The following is an 18,839-nucleotide window of genomic DNA, read 5'->3' as shown; positions in this document are numbered from 1 at the left end:
ATAATACACTTGAACATATTATAATATAATTATTTATTAGCAATATATATATATTAAGCTAATGATTACTTGTTGCTCTTATTCTTTATAAGATATATAGTAAAAGAGGACCATTTGAAGTGCATACAATTATGAAACGAAAGCACATATTTATCAAAGGGAGAACAACTCTATTGCAGGTGAAAATAGGTGTTTTTGCCAACAGCAAAAGAGCTCTTTTTCGATGCAAGACAGGGATTAGCAATGTGAGATTTGCTGGCCTTCGAGGTGACATAGGCTTGGGAAGGCCTATTTTACAAGAGCCTAAGAATGAGAATAGCAGAAAAAAACAAAAATATAAAAATAATGCTTTACTCCCAGAATAAAACATTTTTTAACAGTATTTAAAAATATTTATCTAATTTTCAAATAAATTTTATGTTTATATTCCACTGCGCATAAGCAAGCTGGCAACACGGTAACTATGGAGGCCTGGCAAAGCGGTAAGCTATCGCCGGACAGTTTATTTATAGGATATTAGAAATATCCCATATGCCGTTCTCATATAAGACCGAGTAGGTCCTGGGACGGCTGAGCCCTGCAATTGGACAACAAAAAAAACAAATCCTCCTTCCCATGTTGCAATTGGGTGGGGCTACTACACTTGGAACCCCACAGCTACCTCTCTCCTCTCTCCTCCTGTTTCCACCTCTTCTAACTCTGCTCTCCAGCTACTTAGCCCTCCTCCTCAAGGCACCACTCCACGTCCACTCTCGCTCCCTCCTCCCCCCTGGGGGTCTCCCTGTCTTCTGCGCCCTCCTTCTTGGGCCCCGTCATTTGCGGATCCCACCTCCCCCTTCCCTGCCCTCTCAAGCTGTGCATTGAGCTTACTGAGTTGCTGTGCTTACTGTTTACTGTACTGTGCTGTCTACCATTGTATTGTAATTTGTTTGTCTCTGTACAGCGCTGCGGACGCCTTGTGGCGCCTTATAAATAAAAATTAATAATAATAATAATACCTGATAAGGACCCTAGGTTTGTGATTTGAACAAAACGCGGTGTCGGTAATCGGGGTAGAGTTAACCGCGTCGACTCCCTGCCGTCGCCTCGGACACCCCTATCCATCAGTATCTGATTTCTTCCCTAGACTGAAGAGCTGAGGGATGTGAACGCCGAGGTTGGAACACAGGGTGACTGGTAAGGAGTGTAAGGTTCGACCCATAGTTGTCCCTCAGGATCTGGTGAGTACCTGGACTGCCGGGAAGGGATTTACGGTTAGTGTTACCTTCTCCCCTAGGCACCTCCACATTGTTCCCCATTTAGAGGGTTAGGGGTAGTGCTGTGCTGTTAAACATATACTGTGTCCTCAGAAATTCACACAGTAGTAATTCCACAGCAGTCACACTTTGTTTCCCAGTTCTTTACTGTTATGAGCCGCGGCGGTGCCTCAGGCTGCCGCGACTCTATGTGCCCGACAGGCAGTGTCCCGGCCATCTCCATGACGACCGGGACGTCACTTCCGGTTTCTCCCCGGCCGTTGCCTAGACAACGGTCGGGGAGCTCCGTGTATGCAGCGCTGCGTCCCCGGCATTAGGGGCAGCCGGGCGCGTGCGCAGAACATAGGGAATGATCTATAATATTATTCACCTACTGGGGCTGATTAGCTGGCTGGTTCCCCTGCTTGCCATTGGTCAGTGGTTGTATATAGAGCAGGGAGGGCTTAGCCTCCCTGCCGGTTATAGTTCAGTCTTTATGTGCCTAGCCTGCTCCTGTGCTATTGTTGGTGTGAACCTTGGATTTGACTACCTGTGTATGACCTATTGCCTATCCCTGGATTCTGAGCCTTTGCCTCTGCCCTTGACCTATTGCCTGTCTCCTGATTCTGAACCATTGCCTGTGACTTTGACCTTCTGCCTGTACCTGGACTTTGAACCGTTGCCTGTGACCTTGACCATGCTGATACCTGACATCCCTTTCGGTGCTCCGTCCAGTCTGCAGATCGCTGGCCTGCCTTGGTTCCGTGTGTCATCTTCTGTACCTGTGCGAAGCTGTGTGAGTATAAACTTTTACTACTTTGAGTTTAAGACCTGGGGGCATCTGAGTACCTGTGAGCATAACCAGTGTCTACGGGAAAGGCGGCTGCTAAAGGTGAAGACCTCTTCTACCTGTTCTATAAATTTATGCCGCACTGGTTGTCGATAACATTTACATTCACCACTTTCATCATTTCCTCATACAGTGTTTCCCATGTCTCTCTCCATCTGGGCTTTGGGTCTCGTGCCATTTGTCAGACTGGATGGATGTTTGCACTTGACAGTTTTTCTACAGTGAAAGTGAAACTTCCTTGGTTACAAAACTAATTAACATAAACATTAAGACATAAGTCACTGGACCAATGTCAACTTGTCAACTTTCTGCAATCCTACAAATAGGCGTTAATATACATGTAACATTGTGAAAATTATAATTATATGAATGGGGAGTTTCAATGTAATCCAATATAACCAGTGAGTCCTTATGTTGTTAATTAATTACTCATTAAAAACACATAAATTATAAGGCTTCATGTTTTTATGTAGCCACACAGCTCCTCAGTGAATAATAGCTTTTTTAATTGAAACTAGAGGGTACAATCTCTTTTGCTTAGCAATAACACACACAGTGCTGTGATAAAACATGCACTTTACAATAGGACTTAGAGGGCCTGATGCTGAGTTGGCCGAAATTGTGCCACAAATCGCAGACGTAAAATGCACTCTCTAAATAACCCACAGGTGCATGCATATGCAAAGTTGCAACTATTGGAAGACGCATGCAGATCTGCAAGCGTCTGCACACGATTTTTCGCCAGACATATGTCAGATGCCCATGTTTTGAAAAATGCAATTGTTTTAGGTGTTAACTCAAACATAAAAGTCTCTCTAATGCAGCAGCTACTCTTCTTAATCCCAGGCAGGGCCGCCATCAGGGGGGGGTACAGGGGGTGACCAAAACAGTGTTGGGCACCCCCTGAGATAGGTGTTTTATATGTAAATGAGCACCCTGTGTTGATTCCCACTGTCAAATTGGTGACCCAATGGCATTTAACCAATGCAAATCTGCAGCTACTTATTCAAAATGATAAAATGTGGTGACTTTGGCCACTTTGCCCCTTGATTTCATGCCCAAAACCTTGTTGGGTCAAGCTAAATACTATTGCAGTTTGTATAAGGGGCCCCCTTTAGTGTTATTCTGATGTGAAATTAGTTATCCAGTTTGACTTAATCCTTTAAAAATAAGCTTTTCTGAATAAGCTGGAGCTTGAATAAGAAGTGAATAAGAAGCTAACTTCAGCCTCGTTTTTATTTTCTGATTTTCTGTTTGTTTCAACTAATAATTAAATTTTGAATGCTACTGGAGTTGGGGAGGGGGCTTCATCGGGGGTGGGAGCCATCAGGGGGGGCCCTGCCTGCTTTATTTGTACTCGCCCCATGATTTCTAATGGCGGCCCTGATCCCAAGTATGATTTTTATTTTTATAGAAGCACACAAAAATTTCATATATGCACAAGCACCATAGAAGGCACCTATCAGTGTCAGTTGTATATTCGCCATCGATCAAATCATAGGTAACTAGCATGCTAGTGTCACTGTCACAATCATCATTGTGTATTTACCCCTTCCCTCAACCACTCACAGATGATACATACAGATGTATATACGTCTCTGTGCCAGTCTCCATGTGTTCGCAGTTACTGTACTCCGCTTCCATCTCCCATCCAGCATCTCCAGATCCAAACAGATGTATGTGGTAGAATAACACCTGCGTGTATTGGATGTGCACAAGTCTTACGGAAAGTAGTTTAAAAGAATTTAAGGGGCAATTTCACATCGGTTAGTGTTCTAAAATGAAACTATTTTCAACTACAATTATTCCACCTTTTGTGCTGTGATACATGTGATAGTGTACGCTCCACTGTAAATTATATGGATAATACTATTCACGTAGGAATTCTGTAATTGCATACAGGGCAGCACAGTGGCCTAGTGGTTAGCACTTCTGCCTCACATCACTGGGGTCATGAGTTCAATTCCCAACCATGGCCTTATCTGTGTGGAGTTTGTATGTTCTCCCTGTGTTTGCGTAGGTTTCCTCTGGGTGCTCCGGTTTCCTCCCACACTCCAAAGGTTAATTGGCTGCTATCAAAATTGACCCTAGTCTCTCCCTCGCTGTCTGTGTGTGAGCGTGTGTCTATATTAGGGAATTTAGACTGTAAGCTACATTGGGGCAGGGACTGATGTGAATGAGTTCTCTGTACAGCGCTGCAGAATTAGTGGCGCTATATAAATAAATGATGATGATGATGATAAGCCCAAGATGACTTCTAATATTCATAATAATTTACGATAGGGAGCCTGTTACTCCATATTATACATTGTTCCTAATTATACATTGTTCTTAGAGATGAACTCACCAATTATAAATTATTCCATCAGAACTAATTAATATGCAGATTATGCTTAAAGGAGTTAATGCCTATGCACTTGTGTATTATATTGGGGACTATGTTCCTCCTACTGTAAAATATAAAGGTTATATCTCAGAATAGCCAAAATCAACAATGTAGAAGATGCAGAAATTCCCGACAACATGTACTGCACAGACTCAAAAGAGGGATGATGGGGAGTATGTATTGTGGCAGAGACGGGACATGACTACAACACAGGTCAACAAGGCATATCCCTAGGGAAACGCCTCTCATGAGACACTATAGACATCATTTTATGTCTCTATTCTTCTAACTTTCTGTTTTTACCACTCACCCAGTAAAATGAATGGAGATGGGAGGGTTGAATAGAGGAGAATGCGGATGCTCAATTATTAATTTAGGACTTGTTTATGCACAATGCCTAAGGGATTATCAAGTCTATAGAGAGGAACTGCGCTGGGAAAGATAGACAGCTGGATAGTCTATAGCGGTTTCGTAAGAGACATTCTGATATCATATTTCACAGACAAGTATTCATGCATGGCCACAGATAGGAACTGAAAGTAAAAGAAAAATTCCATGCTCTTCTTTACTACCACAAAACAGAGGAAAGTAATATATAACCTAACTGCTCTGTTTCTGCCACTGAGCATCAGGCAACCCTATCCTCAGTTACAAAGCAGCGGCGACCAGAGATAGTTATCACTGCTACACCGATACTGTACAATTATTTTCCATGGCAGCTGGTCCCATAGTGAAAACCTCTCCACTACATACACCTTAGTGCTGGTCCTGGTTTCCCATGTACAGCACAGTTTAAATTAAAAAAAAACCAAAATGGTTCCCCTCCTCAATCACTCACTTAGCCCTTGTGCTACTCTGGGCTGGTTTCTGCTATAAAAGGTAGACCAAGTGATGTCCCTCTGCTATAATGAACACCAGCCCCTGATTGGCCAGCACAGGGTAGGTTTCTCTATGGGTGGGAGGGTTCTACCACCAACTCTATTACTGACTCTCCTGGGCTATGGGAATGTCTTGATTAGTTCTACAGAATTCATTTTTTCAACAAGTGCAGAGGGTAACGTAGCAATTTGTATTAACATCTTCTAAACCTCTCCTAAGTAAATAAATATTGATTAAAAAAAAAATCACAATACAGGGCTTTGATTTACTTTGTTTAGTTAACAATGGGGCAAGATTGGAATCCTTGAATGGGAAACTTTGCCACCCCAGTGGTTCCGAAATTATGAACTGGGGTCCTTGGCCCCAAAAAATGTAAAGTCAAATTTCAGCATAACCGCAATAAATGGAGTTTATGGGGTTTCAAACGTCTCTAATGTTTCTGGCACAGCCACCCATCACATTATCTGCCAAAAGCAATGTATTGCAGGATTGTTAGGGCAAACAAAAAGAACTTCGCTGTACCTGATCAGGCAGTGCAACAGTTCTCATGTGCCTCACCCTTACACTGCCTGTTCAGTACTGTTAAATATAGCAAGCTCATAAGCTCCAACATCTGGAGGCCAAAATATGAAGGCAAAGAAAGTACCTCTGTGATAATAGCCTTAATCTACTGGTAAATTATATATATATCTACTATATAAATGCCTAGTGGCGTGTGTGAAAAAAAAAAAAACCAAGCTGCAGCGCCACCTGCTGGGCAGAGTTATACACTGACCTATATATTTCTTGAAGGAGAAGTGACAGTTGGGAGTGGTTGGTGGTTGCCAGGGGTGACATTGGGGAGTTTTTAACACCTTAAGTAGCTTGATGAAGGATGTGGCAATGAAGATGAAGGATGAGGTGATGGAGAAAAATGATGAGGTGGTGACATGTGGACAAAACCACGTTAAAAAAGGGCCCTTGTGTTGGGAAGTAACGCTCTTCCCCTGAGGAGGCCTAGGTTAGGCCCAAATGCATGACAAGAACCTTTTTAACACCTTAAGTAGCTTGATTTGACTAGAATGCGTGAGTATCATGCACGGGTTAACTTGTATATATATATGTATATATATATATATATATATACAATATATCGCCCCACTTACTATGATTGTGCTAAATGAAGATAACAATAATAACATAATTCAATTTTAATGGTAATTTTACCTACTGATATAGGTAAAGGTGCTCATATCCTGTATATGCAGCTAAACAATATTTAATTTCATCAAATGGCGCCATTGAGCATCTGCTGGGGATGCACCGGATTGCGCCACAGTAACACAGAACCTGGTGCAATGAAACACGGAAAATGGCGAACAGCACGATCACTGCACAGTGTAACAGGAGTTTGATCATGCCGTGTGTTTAAAAGAAATGTCTTCCCTCTACATACATAGCACAGTTTTAAAGCGATTACATATATTCTGGGTTTATGCTGTTCCCAGATATATTGAATGAAAAATAAATAATAAAATACTGTATTAAAAAGTCACCTAAATGTCTAAAGAGCATGAATAGTGTACATTTGATGTGACCAATGAATTATGCATCCCCGTCTGCAGTATTGTCATAGGCCAGGTAAGCTTGGAAAGGGATCTACTGAAACAGAACAGCTGTGATGAGAGCTCCGAAAAAATACATGTCTGGGCCATTGTTTGGTGATATCTAATCTGCAGCATGCTGTTTGTGACAGTAAGTGACATAAAGCACAAACATAGAATCATATTGTCTTAGAAAACAACGATTTAATGTGGCGACATACACTCAGAAACTAAAGACATATTCACTAGTAGAGTAATGTAAGGTGATCAGTAACTTCGTTTCAGCTACTATATTGCAGAAAGTGTACTTCCCTGCTCTATGAGGCTCTAAATAATATATTTCCATTAGGGAGATATAGGAGATTCTGTGTCTTTCTCCTCCCTCTAATGCATGCCAGTCGTGCTCGGTTGTCATTAGAAAGAGACACAGCGAGGGGGATCAAGGTAAGAGAGTTATTCACATTCCTAGCATCTAGTAAGAGCAAAGTTCCAAAAGCAGTCATTGAAGATAAGTACATTCTGGGCCTGATTCATTAAGGAACTTAAATTAAGAAGTTTCTTATTTTAGTCTCCTGGACAAAACCATGTTGCAATGCAAATTAGTTTTCTGTTTTACACATAAGTTAAATACTGACAGTTTTTTCATGTAGCACACAAATACTTGACAGCTTATTTGTACACTGAAATTTAAAGTTGATATTTGTGTGCTACATGGAAAAAACAGTCAGTATTTAACTTGTGTGCAAAACAGAATACTAATTTCCACCCTTTGCATTGTAACATGGTTTTGTCCAGGAGACTTAAATAAGAAACTTCTTAATTTAAGATCTTTAATGAATCAGGCCCTCTGTCTTTACAACTCTGAACAGATTTTTATTAATCACGCATAGATGGGATATTCCCTCCCCCCCTCCTCTACATTTATGATGGTAATCTTTATTGCCAAATATTTAGATTTGTCCAGTTTCTATGTTGTTTCATATAGGAAAATGCATTCCTTATATAAAGTCACCAACCTGTTCCGTGACCATGTAAAAAGCAACAGTGAGCAGAAAGGCTTCTACACTAGTCAGACTTGGAGATTCAAAAATATGCTTATAATGTACAGCAGTTTCTATTTTTACTTTTGATTATATGTTAGACGTAACTGTTTATATTTAAATCTATGATATCCTTACTTGAGGATAGCTGTTGAAATCTATGTTTGTAAAATATAAATGATGAATACTACTGTTTTACTGTATTACTGAACTACTACTGTATTAATGTCATTAACAGTTTAAGTTTAAGAATGGAGTATGAAGATGGCAGTTGAATTTTGTTTTAATATTTGCTGAAAACTCACATGGAACCAAACTGTGTTCTCCATTACTTCTCATAAAAGGCTGTGTGCAAGCGCAGGATTATTGACAGGTCAATATAGGTTACTGTCTGTGGTTCAAAAAACACCCAGGGGACTCGCGGAGTTACCCTAACCATTTATTTTAACAAGAGGAGAACTCAGGCAGGTGGACTTGTAGCAGACACAAAGCAGCTTTATTACACCCCTGGTAGGATCTAGATCCCCCCCACCTAAATTTAACAATAAATAGAGTCTTATCTAAACCTCAGGTGTTGTGGAACTCAGGGCCATCTTTTCCATTGGACACGATGGGCAGCTGCCCGGGGGCCCCACGGGCAAGGGGGCCCCATAGGCACGGCTCTTAATGAGAATAAATAATCCTGCAAAAGAAAAAAACATGCAAAAAAAACCTACAAGGGTCACTGAGCAAGTACATCTATCTATCTCTATCTCTATACATCTATATCTGTATCTGTATACATCTATATATCTATATCTATATCTATATCTAGGGGTCCCGGTGCACTGCTTTGCCCGGGGGCCATAATGTTGTTAAGATGGCCCTGGTGGAACTGAAGCATTTTATATACCGCTCTTCAGCTTCAGTGTATGCTACAGCTGACTGATGTGTTATACAGTAGCTCCCGTTAACTGGAAGCAGACAATCATGGCAAAACATCTCCCTTATAAAATATACAGTAGATAGAGAATTTGAGAGATCACAATCATGGCAGCTCGCCAATGGTGGATAAAGACAATTATCAAACGGTATTGCCTACATTTACTTTGATCATGTTCTACGACTACTTCTTATCCATTAACCTGGTCATATAGTATCAACATACATTGTATATATATTTGTTACATTGAAATTGAACAGTCTCATTTTACAGTAAATGAAAATGTTGTGTCTATTGTTTGAAGTTGTAGAATATATATGTTTGTTTCTCTGTTTCTAAATTGACAATGTTTGTTTCTGTTTTTCAGTTGTGAAAGCAAAATAGATTTATCATACCCCAAGTACAGTGTCAGACTGGGACATGAAGTGTTCCCTGGGGAAATGGTAGGGCCTCGAAGTGAACCACTGAGGGGACATAGTTAGCCACAAGAGGGGGTGGGCCAACCACCAGAGAGTGACATACAATACAGCGAGCATCCTAGTGACCGATATACAATGCAGAGAGCATCCTAGGGGCCGATATACAATACAGAGAGCATCCTAGTGACTGATATACAATACAGAAAGCATCCTAGTGACCGATATACAATACAGAGAGCATCCTAGGGACCGATATACAATACAGAGAGCATCCTAGGGACCGATATATAATACAGAGAGCATCCTAGTGACTTATATACAATACAGAGAGCATCCTAGTGACCGATATACAATACAGAGAGCATCCTAGTGACCGACATACAATACAGAGAGTATCCTAGGGACCAATATACGATACAGAGAGCATCCTTGGGACCAATATACAATACAGAGAGCATGCTAGGGACCGATATACGATACACAGAGCATCCTTGGGACCAATATACAATATAGAGGGCATCCTATTGACTATTATACAATACAGAAATCATCCTAATGACAAATATACAATACAGAGAGCATCCTAGTGACCGATATATAAAATAGAGGGCATCCTATTGACTGTTATACAATAGTGATCATTCTAGAGACCAATATACAATGCGGAGAGCATCCTAGTGACCGATATTCAATACAGAGAGCATCCTAGTGAAAGATATAGAATGCAGAAAGCATCTTAGTGACTAATATATAATACAGAGAACATCCTAGGGACCAAAATACAATATAGAGGGCATCATATTGACTATTATACAGTACATAATTCATCTTAGTGACAAATATACAATACAGAGAGCACCCTAGTGATTGATATACAATATAGAGGGCATCAAATTCACTATTATGCAGTAGTGATCATTCTAGTGACCAATATAAAATGCGGAGAGCATCCTAGTGAAAGATCTACAAAACAGAGAGCATCTTAGTGACTAATATACAATACAGAGGTCATCCTAGTGACCGATTTACAACACAGAGTGCATCCTATAGACCGATATAAAATACAGAGAGAATCCTAGTGACCAATATTCAATGTGGAGAGCATCCTAGTGACTGATATAAAATACTGAGAGCATTCTAGTGACCAATATACAATATATAGGGCATCCTATTCACTGTTATACAATAGAGATCATTCTAGTGACCTATACACAATACAGAGAGCATCCCAGTGCAATGTTTCCCAAATCCAGTCTTCAGGAAACCCTAACAGTGCATTTTAAAGTGAAAAAATTAGTTTTAAAATGTGTCAGCCAGTAGTGAAGACATCTGTTCTCCAGCAAGGAGATATGGAAAACATCACTGTTAGGGCTCCCTGAGTAATGGATTTGAGAAACCTGGCTATAGTGTCTATTCATGTAAAACACGCACAGTAGGGCTCAGTTATTACAGGCAGAATAGGTGATGACATGTACCTTGATTCATTACTGACTAATACACATCAGGATCCACAGTTGGTACTAATTATTTCACTTGTGACCAGGAAACATGCATTGTAAGGGCACTATACCCTACACTATAGAACAGTATAAAGCCATGTACTTACCCAAACTGTATTTTTTCTGTTGCAAATTAAATACACTATAACTGCAAAATTTGGATAAAAACGTTGATTTACCATAATATTATGTCAGAGGTTATGGTGCTCTGCAGCTCAAATAAAAATAGATGTCTTCATTCTAAAACTGCAAACAGTAAGCAGGAAACCATTCATATGGGAAGTACATTCTTGCACTCTTGACAGCTTTGTGAATAATTGTCATTTCTCATACAAATTTTTTTTCCGTTGTTATTTTAAACTGGTCATTACTTTCAAAGCATATAGTGAATAAAATACTTAAATAAGATTTATTTCCTTAGAAATATTTGCATTCTGTACTATTGTCGCTGTCCTATCATTTTACTGTTGCCTTTCTCATTTTGCAAAAGTTAGCATTTTTCCTTACACAAGGTACAGGGTGTTCGGACAATCACTGTGCACTTTTCATTAAGCACTAAAAACTGTGGAGAATTGAAGCAGTGGAGAAGTTGCCCATGGCAACCAATCAGCATTGAGGTAACATTTCTAATTTGCATATTATAAAATTATACGGAGCAGCTGATTGGTTGCCATTGGCAACTTCTCCACTGTTTTCACTGCTTTATGATAAGTGCACAGTCACTTTCCGAACACCCTGTATAATGGTTATGCACTTTGTTTTAGAACAGACTAAGAGGCTCAGGTACAGGTGGACATAAATATTTTTTTTGTGCGTAAGATACACATTATCGCACTGTGCTCGCACACCAAAAATGCGTATTTATATTTTCATATCAATACATTTGCTTAATTCCGATCTCCGACTCCCTAAACACGGAGAGGTGGAAAGGGGGAGGGTTTGGTGGACATGAGAAGGCCTACTACTTACTGTAAGAGAGAATTAATGTAATTGCAAATCAGTTAGACGTGGATGCGTATCCCTATACGTCTGATAGGAGGCGTTTCACTCACAGATGCTGGTGCAATGAAGTGCAATAAAATGCTGACTTCTCGCTGCACTATCTAGTTGCTTCTGATTGGCTGATTGTGCATTGACCCTTCCAGCTGGTAGTACCTAAATTATTAGCATTGCTGTTATATAACGTCAAGTCGCGACTGTCTGTTTGCATTACTTAATTGACATTTCCATTTGGACTACTGCAGAAAAGCAGATTGCCATTAGAAAACCAACAGATACAAACACTGTCAAGCCATGTCTCTTCATTATCCCTATGCTTTCTCTATGCTACTGTGTGGTGTGAGTATACAAACTTGCTATGCCGGACTTATGCCTGGCTCATACACTCAGGTGGGGCATGAGGAAGGAATTGTCTTAGGATGGGGATGGGGTAGGCAAGTGTAGAAAGGTGAGGGAGCATTTGAAAGTTTGGAGGTTGGGGGTGAGTCATTCCCTGTCACACCCTAACCACACCCAGGGCCATCTTTCCCATTGGGCACCGATGGGCAGGTGCCCGGGGGCCCCACGAGCAGGGGGGCCCCATAGGCAAGGCTCTTAATAAGAATAAACAATCCATCAACAAAAAAAAATCCTGCAAAAGAAAAACTTCAAGGGTCACTGAGCGAGTACATTTAAAAAAAGCAGTGCATCGGGGCCCCTATATATATATATATATATATATATATATATATATATATAAGATATATATAGATATGTAATATATATAGGTGCCCCGATGCACTGCTTTGCCCGGGGGCCCGTAATGTTGTTAAGATGGCCCTGACCACACCGCATAGCAGAACGAATTGACGGTCCATGGTGTCTTAGTGGCTAGCACTTCTGTCTCACAGCGCTGGGGTGATGAGTTCAATTCCCAACCATGGCCTTATCTGTGAGGAGTTTGTATGTTCTCCCCGTGTTTGCGTGGGTTTCCTCTGGGTGCTCCGGTTTTCTCCCACACTACAAAAACATACTGGTAGGTTAATTGGCTGCTATCAAACTGACCCTAGTGTGTGTGTGTGTGTGTGTGTGTGTGTGTGTGTTAGGGAATTTAGACTGTAAGCTCCAATGGGGAAGGGACTGATGTGAGTGAGTTCTCTGTACAGTGCTGTGGAATTAGTGGCGCTATATAAATAAATGGTGAAGATGAAGAAGATGAAGTCTTTATTTCTATACTATAAATATGCCGAAATACGAATTTACAAATGCAATTCAGAATGGCATTCCACAAAATGGCAAAGCAAAAACAGAACTCGAATATCGCCAGAACTTTGCACCTCTGTGAAACTCACGTGAAATTTCTATTCAACTTCAATTCATCTCTAGTTACAAGTACTGTTGTGCTCAGAGATTCATGTTTATAATGATTCTGCACTACATAATTCCCCTTAGTCTATATATCTGATTAATTAATGTAATATATCATAATGGAGATTGCAATGCGCCAAGGACTTTCTATACAAAATTGCAAGCAATGTTCTTAGATTCCCCTGCTCAGTAGCAAAATGTCCCTGGAAATTATTTTAATTATGTATAATAGTGTTAATAATCATTGTTCTTTTCTGAACAGAACATAAAACAATGTGTCTGGCTATAAGAAGTATGTTGGTAATTACCATTTCCTTTTTTTTTGTCTTCAGGCTGCTATTAATGATTTATAATTCTGGACTACTGTGGCAGCCACAGTCATATGGCACACGATGTATGAGCAGAGATGCTTTTAAATGTCCCTCTGAGCTCATTCTGCACTGTGCCATCCCCCCACATTAAAACATGACTTGCTGAGAGCTGTGAACCTGTGTCTGTGTAGTAAAATGATTGTATCTGTACCTGGCCATTTTTGTTTGACGACCAGAGAGCTTTTGAAAAGGGGATAATGACTTGTAAGAGGATATTTAAGAAAAATGATTGTAAAATGTATGCATAAAGGTATTTAACTTTCTATTTAAAGAAAACAAATCTTCTTTGTGCCCCAAATTCTGTTGCTTGATACGGCTTCTTTATTCAATCTCATTATAAGCTCGTTGCTGGTTCTAGCACTGTGCTCTAAAATGTATTTGGAGTTCATCATTAGATATAATGCTTAATGTATAGGTGCATAGATATCTAATTAGAGGTAAATACACTTCTTTCCCAGCCTGTTACCCTTTCCATCGAGATGTCATTAACAATCTGTGCACTTAATCTTAAAGTTGGATGCCAGGAAAACTTTCTGAGGAATTTAATTTTGAACGTCAGAATTCTCAACCCATCTGACCTTTGGAATGAAAACTTATTTCTTAAGCTTCAAAAATGCTGTAAATCATGAAAAGCTTGATTACTTTGTGTGTACATTTTTCTTTCCCATTGACCTTTAAATAAAAAAATAACTACAGTATCTTTTCTTTTCATGTTTGTCTGCAGAAATCTCTGGATGTGGGAACCAGCCCAACCGTCTAAGGTTCATTGAGAATTTGGAAGCAGAGCCTGAGCGGTCCTGTGATCCAAGTATTCACATCAACCAGCGAGGAGGATGCTTCCTCCAAGGCTATGAATCATCTGCGTAGCTTACACTGCTGGTGCTTCAAGCAAGAATGAGTGATTGCTAGGCCCAATCTTGAAGCTGCCAAAGTGGAAGAGCTCACTGCCTTAAGCAGAACAGAAGTATTGCGGCTTTGAAAGGGACTAAAAAGTAGCTGTAACAAAAGGAAAACTTCAAATGCCAAGGGAGAAAAGCTCATTACTCCCCAAAAAACTATCAGCAAACAAAAATAGATTTGCCTTGAAAATATAGCATAGAGTAGATCATTGAGACAAAAGGAACAAACTTCTGTTAATTTGGCACAAACGAATGTGAGTGAATTTTGCTTTGTGTCACTGTGCTTGACAAGCTGTACGAGTCTAACTCTATATAGTTGTATATAAAGAACATTTTTAATTCTGACTTCAAATATGAGCGCAGTACACATAAGCAAAAATAGTAGGGCCAGCCAAGGGTCTAATCCACAACAAAGACACCGGAATGGAGATATTATTTTTAAAGAGGACCTGCAGGCGTCTCGCAAGATTGAAAGGTTCCCCATCCCACTGGACAGCCTTAAAACCATGTTTGAAAAGCCGAGTCGTATTGTTGTGATGCCACGCAAAAGCAACAAGAAAAAGGTAAGAAAAAAATATTCCCTTGTGCTCAGCTGACTGTGGGACCTATTCTCTCCCATTACTGCGCAGGGCGAAGAGGGACCTATCCTCTCCCACTACTGTGCAGGGCTAAGAGGGACCTAACCTCTCCCATTACTGCGCAGGGCGAAGAGGGACCTATCCTCTCCCACTACTGCGCAGAGCGAAGAGGGACCTAACCTCTCCCACTACTGCGCAGAGCGAAGAGGGACCTATCCTCTCCCATTACTGCGAAGAGGGACCTATCCTCTCCCATTACTGCGCAGAGCGAAGAGGGACCTAACCTCTCCCATTACTGCGCAGAGCGAAGAGGGACCTAACCTCTCCCACTACTGCGCAGAGCGAAGAGGGACCTATCCTCTTCCATTACTGCGCAGGGCAAAGAGGAGATGTCACAATATATTGCTTTGAAAATGGACAATATAGGACAAGTTGTAGTTATTGGCTTGAAGTAAAAGATGGGTTCATAGGTTTTGTATGCTACCAGAAATAAGTAATATTAGTAATATTTTAAGGCAAAATGTACTAAGTGCTTTTCTTCAGGTCCTTGAACAACCCTTTATTATTTAAAAATGTAATGTGCTTTATGCTAACCAGAGTCGTCAGTCCTTCATACAGTATGCATGATTACTTCTTAATATAACCTGCTAAAGTACAGACAAGGAAAATAAATCACATCAGTATATGAGGACCACTTCATACAAGGAATGTTATATATATATATATGTATATATATATATATACATATATATATATATATATATATATATATATATACACGTGTGTGTGTATCTGTATGTATATATTTTTAGAGCGATAGATATAAATATGCACATGGTGCTGATGTGTTCGTAGCAAAATGGAAATCAATTGCTCTAAAAATAGGATATTTCTGTCCCTATGCAGAGCCGTACATATCTTGTTATATCAGCAACATATTCGTCTGGTTTATGACAAGTCATCATCATCAGCGCATGTTTGCACCTGCCCTACAGTAGGTGCAAAATATACGCCTCCTAGCAGGCATATAAGTGCGTTTGTGCAGGTCTGCATGAACCGCATTTGGATAAACAGGCCACTCAATACCCCCGTCCTGCCTCTCCAGGTGCCGACTGGTGTAAGTGCCAGAATCATGCAAGTCTGCATAGGCGTATGCATATCAGACTTTATTGGCATGCACAGAGTGATTTCTGGCATATGTCCCACTGTGCATCAGCCCCTATACATACACTATCATCATCTGTACATCGAAATTGTGCTTTTAGCCCCGGCCACACATTTGACCATCCTCCTCCTTGCAAGCTGGAACTACATGAGCAGTGATGTCATAGGATCTGATGTGCAGCGCGTTCAAGTGTTTAGTCGGTATGCGGTCAGCGGCTAGACATTCATTTGGTCGACAATTCGTATGGTCGACAGTATTGTTAGGTTGACAATTCGAATGTAGACAGTATTTTTAGGTTGTCAATTAAAATGTAGACAGTATTTTTGGGTCGGCCATTTAACTGTAGATAGTATGAATAGGTTGACAATTCAAATATAGACAGTAGTAAGTCAACAATTTAAATGTAGGTAGTATTATAGGGTTAGGGTTAGAGTTAAGGTTAGGAGCAGGTTTACAGTTAGGGATAGGGTTAGGTTTAGGGATAGAGTTAGGGATATTATTGCCAACCTAATAATACTGTCTACATTCAAATTGTCAACCTAATAATAATGTCTGCATTTCAGATGTCGACCTAATGATACTATCGATGTTATTATTGTTGACTTTCCAACCCTATCTATATTATGGTGTCAGCCATATAAATATCAACCATGTAACTGTCAGACATATGTATCACACATGTTTAGTCCCTGTCTCTGACTTCATTAGGAACCATAAGCTGAATGATTAACTCAGTCCATGTTCATCTTAATTAGTCTTAACAACCTTTAATCAATCTCAACTGTTGTTTTCACTCAGAACACTAATGAGACAGTACCCATGAAATCAGTGAGAATCGTAATGACATGTCCCTATAAAGTGACATAATTAAATAGCAAACATGTGAATACATAAACATAAAATATGTCTAAATGTAAAATATTATCTAAATTTAAGAATGTTTAAAAAAGTATGTATAAATAATAGAATACTATAATGACTGATAACAAATAAAATATCAGTAAAAACATGTATATTAAGGATAGGATTCGATTTGATATTCGTGTAGAGTTTGAATGCTCTCCCCATGGCTTTCCTCCAGGTGCTTCTGTTTCCTCCAAGTTCAAATGGGGGCATGACTTATATTAATGATTTCATAATCTTTGTCCAAGTCGTTAAATATCATAATGGAAACTGAGGATGTTTCACCTCTTACTCACGAGAAAAACCACTGGAAGTGTCAATAAAGTCCAATCCCTGCAAACTCATCTGTTATCATAGGTTCTCTTGCTTGGCATTCCTTGGCTTATTGCACACAATTCCTCCTTTAATTGGAAGACAAGGGCCTTGAATTTCTTATTGATTTTCTCAATATTGCCACCTTAACTTTCATCTTGAGATATGTTCTGTTACTCGTGCAGAAATTGATAGACTGTTTCCTCAGTAATATTAGTTTTGAGATATCCGCTATAAGAACAATACTGATGAACTGCCACCCAATACATCTTATGATTGTCCTATTGAGCTTCTGCTAGAAGAGACAATAACTATTTATTGCCTTTCTTTACCAAAGTAAAATATCCTCAAAGAACATCTGAATGAGATGCCACCTAAGGGGTTTATCCAACCTTTGACCTTTCCGACTGGAGCAGCCTCATTCTCTGTGGGAATGAAAAAATATAAAATATTACATTTCTTTATAGATTACATGACACCTAATAAAATAGCTTAAAATGGATTTTCTCTTCTGTTTATTCATTAGCTATTGGAAAGACTAAAATCTACAACAATCTTTGCGAAGCTGGATCTTTGGGGGTCTACACCTTGATCTGTGCATTAAGTTGGGGATGAATGGAAGACCACTTTCAGACCCATTTTTGGCACTATAAATATCTACTGATGCCCTTCAGCCTCTGTAGTGTTCCTACAACATTCCAACACTTCACTATTATGGGATTTCTTGTACCAGGTGGAATATCTTGATGATGACAATTTCAATAACACCAGCCAGTAAATATTGTTTAGAACATTCCAAACTTGAATCATAGTTTAAACTATACAAATGTGAATACAAAAATATTCAATGTCCTATCATCAATAAGAAGGAAATATACATATTTGTATAATTTGCAAACTTCAACAAACAGTTTAATATAGACTTCTCTAGAAGGATTCCTCTGATCACCTGACTTGATTCCAGAATAGGAGAGATTGGTGTTACTGCAATTGGTTCATGATTCTAAGCCTGTAAGCCACCCTGAGTGGCTCTGAGCAGTTGGCAAGACTCAGAAACTACTGTTCCATTCCTTTTAGTGTCCAAACCTCCAGGAGATATCCTTAACTATGTGAATTTCTCTGCCACTTGTGTGTGAAAAAAGACCCATTTTACTTCTCTGGTGGGCTTCAGACTCCAACTATAACTTCACAACCATAAAAGTCCATCTTCATGCATCTTATTGTGAAGCTTCACCATTCCAGAGGCAATACTACTATTTTAGTTGTTATAGATCAGGCTTGTCCAACCCGAGGCCCATGGGCCGCATGCTAACTTCTTTTTCAAGTAATGCTAACTTCATTTCCAAGTAAGTTTAATATGTAAACTATGTTTTCTATGTTTTTTTGGATGATCAGCTATTGTTAGTGTTAGTGTGTTTTATGTGCGGCCCAAACCAACTCCAATGTGGCCGA

General features: G+C 39.7%; 1 protein-coding gene across 1 annotated transcript in view; it reads left to right on the top strand.

Moving 5' to 3' along the window:
• Window positions 1–14,325: 14,325 nt before the first annotated feature.
• XIRP2 (xin actin binding repeat containing 2) overlaps window positions 14,326–18,839 on the top strand; it is a 228,763-nt gene continuing 224,249 nt past the window's right edge. Inside the window, exon 1 of the mRNA XM_075180721.1 lies at window positions 14,326–14,992. Coding sequence (XP_075036822.1) covers window positions 14,783–14,992 — 210 coding nt within the window. The 5' untranslated portion in view covers window positions 14,326–14,782. The remainder of the gene's footprint in view (window positions 14,993–18,839) is intronic.

The sequence above is a fragment of the Mixophyes fleayi genome, chromosome 7, assembly GCF_038048845.1.
Source record: "Mixophyes fleayi isolate aMixFle1 chromosome 7, aMixFle1.hap1, whole genome shotgun sequence".
NCBI classification, from domain to species: Eukaryota; Metazoa; Chordata; class Amphibia; order Anura; family Limnodynastidae; genus Mixophyes; species Mixophyes fleayi.
The sequence above is the reverse complement of the archived record's forward strand: the minus strand, read 5'-3'. Positions and strand labels throughout refer to the sequence as shown.